Source organism: Cryptomeria japonica, chromosome 5 (genome assembly GCF_030272615.1).
Source record: "Cryptomeria japonica chromosome 5, Sugi_1.0, whole genome shotgun sequence".
Lineage (NCBI taxonomy): Eukaryota > Viridiplantae > Streptophyta > Pinopsida > Cupressales > Cupressaceae > Cryptomeria > Cryptomeria japonica.
In genome coordinates this window covers 731069280-731073167 of record NC_081409.1, presented here as the reverse complement: position 1 = coordinate 731073167, position 3888 = coordinate 731069280, and the positions used below count along the sequence as shown (strand labels likewise).

The 3888-nt window shown below is 31.9% G+C and overlaps 1 protein-coding gene across 1 annotated transcript; it reads right to left on the bottom strand.

Annotated features, from left to right (window-relative positions):
* Positions 1 to 1879: 1879 nt before the first annotated feature.
* On the bottom strand, positions 1880 to 3310 carry LOC131070998 (putative UPF0481 protein At3g02645). The gene has a single exon (XM_058006730.1). The coding sequence runs from the start codon at positions 3308 to 3310 to the stop codon at positions 1880 to 1882; it is 1431 nt and encodes a 476-aa protein (XP_057862713.1).
* Between the last annotated feature and the right edge of the window lie 578 nt (positions 3311 to 3888).

Here is a 3888-nt window from a genome sequence, read left to right as displayed (position 1 = left end):
TATTATTGTAACACAATTGATATGTGCTTTAGTTTGTGCATTTTCCCATGTAAGTTTGTGTGTTAAATTATTATGTATTTATGTGTTTTAAAGTTATCCCGCCTTTGGTCATCTAGTTTGTAACTATTTATGGGTTTGTAAGAAATTTTTGCATTCACCATCTTCTAAGATTTTGCATTAGGAAGGTTGTTTCTACATTGTAAATTCTTTTTAAGTAGTCCCTCTTCTAATTCATGTGTAGGTTCTACAAGAAAGATAAAAGACCTAACTAATATTTATCAAAGAAATACAATTCAAGGACATAAGAATACTTTGAGGGGTGGGATAATAAACTTTTATTTACTTTCACAAGTTAATTTTGAACTATTATCTTTAAATATATATGTATTAATGAGGTTTAGGTGCAACCAATACAAAAAGAGAGAGATTTCTTTCATAGCAATAATACATGGGAGCTTATATAGAACTTCTAAATGACAAAAAAGAAAGTACTAAGTGGATCTACAAGACTGGGTATAATAGTGATGTTAGTATTGAAAGGCGTAAGGAATGATTAGTTATAGGACTCACATATAGAGGTATGAGATAGATGATGAAGAGACACTTGCACCATAGCAAACAAGAGACAATTAGAATGGCAGTTTCGCCAATAGGTAAAAAAAATGGAACATACATCATACAAATGTGAAAATTACCTTTTTGAGAGGTTACTTACAAGAAGAAGGCTATAGACAATAGCCACAATTTTTTGAAGTACAAGATAAAAAACACTAAGTCTACAAGTTAAAGAAAGGCTTTTTATGGCCTCAAAATAGTATCAAGTACATGTTATGCTAAAATTGATGGATATTCTCAGCAAAGTAGCTTCAAGAGAAGAGTGAACCAACTCTTTACTACAATCAAGAAGGTAGTGATATCCATATTGTAATCCTCTGTATATATGGTTTGTTGTATATGGACAATAATTCTAGGATGAAGTAGGAATTCAAAATTGTTATGATAAATGAATTTGAGATGAAAATGTAGGTCTCATACAATATTTCTTAGGAATAGATGTTCATCAAGTTGAAGAATAAATTTTTATTTGTTAAATAAAGTATGCAAAAGATATGCTGAAGAATTTTTTATGGTTGATTGTAAACTAGTCTCCACTCCAACTACTCATAGAATTGTGTTATATAAAGAGCATGGTGTTGAGATAGTTAATGAGACAACTTATAAAAGTATTGTTGGAATTTTGATGTTTTTATCTCACAGAAGACTAGATGTTGCTGATCAAAACTGTTTGTTTTGAGGTATATGATTAAGCCATCCAAAATCCATAAAAAAGAAATCGATGAGATGTTTAAGTATGTGAAGAGTGCTATAAATTCTGGTATTCATCATTATGCTTTTAAAAAGTTCAGACTTATTGGATTTAGTGAATCTAAATATGACCGAGATAATTTGGATGATTGAAAGTCCACATTCAATAACTATTTCTCACTTGATTTAGATTTGTTTACATGGAGTTTAAACAAGAAAAGTTTGATTATCAAGTAAAGTATATTGGAGTCACTTTCGTACATTTACACAAACATTAATCAAATTTCACCTACATTAATTTTTTTTTATAACACAAATACAATTAAATTGGCTAAGAATCTTATCCATTATATTAAAACAAAGAATTTTGATTTGAAATATCATTTCATTCACGATTTTGTGTAGACAAATAAGTGTAATTGAAATATATAAAGATTCAAGAAACAATTCATAAACAACATAATTTGATGATTATACAAGGACATAGATCACAAGACAATAGAAATTTTTATGCCAAGCATCTTGTAAAATTTGAAAAACGAATACTGTCATTTATATCTAAGATGACATAACTTCAGTTAACTTTCGATCCAAAATAAGTTTGCATAGCAGTCATACCCAAAACAAGTATCGCCACCAGAAGAGAGACAATATACCAAGGCCTTGAGCAATACTCTTCTTTGAACTGTCCGATCCACAAATTCAATGCACTGTGATAATGATCTGTTATTTGTTTCACAACCACCTCAAATTGTTCAATTGGTTGTATAGAGACTTCCCTGTCTAGATCATGGAACATGCTACCTATTTCATTATCTCTCCCCATTAAACTTATGATGATTTCTTGATTCCTAAGCAAAGCAACATCTTTCTCAGAGTCAATTAAGTCATCTATTAGACCTATATATTGGGAAATTATTGTGGCTTCTGGGGAGGATCGGCATCTTTGGCATTCATCAAAAGCAATCAAATTCCGCAGGATAGTTTCTGTGTCATCCCCCACTATGATTTTAGGGAGGAAAAAGTAACTGCTTCCAAATCTTCTGTTTTCAAATAACAGTTTCCCATCAACACTTGGCTTAAATGAGATACCAACATTTCTTAAGAGTTCTGCTGAAAGTTTAGATAATTTTTCGTTATTATTCTGGTTCTTAGAGACTGACACTGCAAAAGAAGGAGAATGGGGATGTGAATGTGTTAAGAAATCTGAAATTAACATTCTACACAAATCCAACAGATGAGATGCACCTTTTCTTATGTGTTCTTCAATTTTCCATGGAATTTGATGTTCCCAAACTTCCAAACTGAAGGGAAACCCTTTGAATTCTTGAAAGTGACTGAGTATTGTAGCTAACTTGGATACTGCTTTTTCATGGGTTTTAAGCTCTAATTGGAGTAAATGTATGAGAACAAATAGTGGAATTTGGTTTTCCAATTTTATTATATCCCTCTTTATCGCCCGTGATATAGCATTTCCATCCCCACGTTGGAAAATAAGACTGAAGGATTGTTCTTCATTAGACATTTCTTTGCTCAGAGCCCTAAAGAACTCGAGAATAAAGCATGCATCCATTGTCAACATCCAGGCCACTGTTTCTCTATCGTATTCAACTGCTGAATCTTGGTAGCAAACTCTAATTCTTTCCTCTAACATTTCAATTTCTGTTGTCAACATATAGATGTCCATATGATTGAGCCTTTTCAAAGTTCTTTCTACCGCTTCTAGCTTGTGGTCATCCATTACAGAGAGTTGTTGCCCTCCCTTGTGATGATAAAATCCAAAAGACACAATGAGAGGTACATAAGCTTGTGGTTTTGATGCCCTCATGGATTCAGGTACCCTATAAATAGACACATTTGAAGTTGGTTGAAACATTTTATATTGACGAGATTCAAATCTCTTTTGCACCCGAAATAGCCATGATTCAGCTCCATCTTTGCCTTCTCTTTGGAGTTCTACAAATCCTTTGGCACCCTGATTGTGAAGGATTTCTGGTTGAGTCATTTCTTTGTTCTAGCCTTTATCTGCACATGAGAGAAATGACTACTACTTCTTTATTCACCAAAAGAGGAAAATAATATAAATAATTATATGCCCCTACATATAAACAAATGTACCATACTAGCAAGTTTAGCTTGGAGGACTAATTTAATCAACTACATGATTTGAAAAAAGGGAAAAAGAATGTACTAACTAAAATAGTTCTTTATTTATCAAAAGTGGAAAAGAATAGAAGAAATTAGCAATTACTATTCATGTTCCAATAACTGTTCACTCCTTGCACATCCAACCTTCTAATTGCTAACTTTCAAAAAATTTAAAAAAAATAATAATTAAAAGTTCATTAATAAATTTCACATGTACCAATATGTGGGTACACAAAGTTAGCTATATAATGCAATAAAATACAGAACATAATGAACCTAAGCTAGTAAATGTGATATACAAAATAACCAAGATAAAATGGAAGGAGAAAAGGGAAGAGAATAGACAAACAATAGGTCCATGCTATGAAGCCTACATCCAGATAAATCTTCTCTAATGTGACCTACACACAAGCCAGAAAGGAAAAATGTTTGGGG

Coding starts and splice junctions, on each gene's coding strand:
- LOC131070998 (XM_058006730.1), bottom strand. CDS start 3,310: ATGACTCAACCAGAAATCCTTCACAATCAGGGTGCCAAAGGATTTGTA.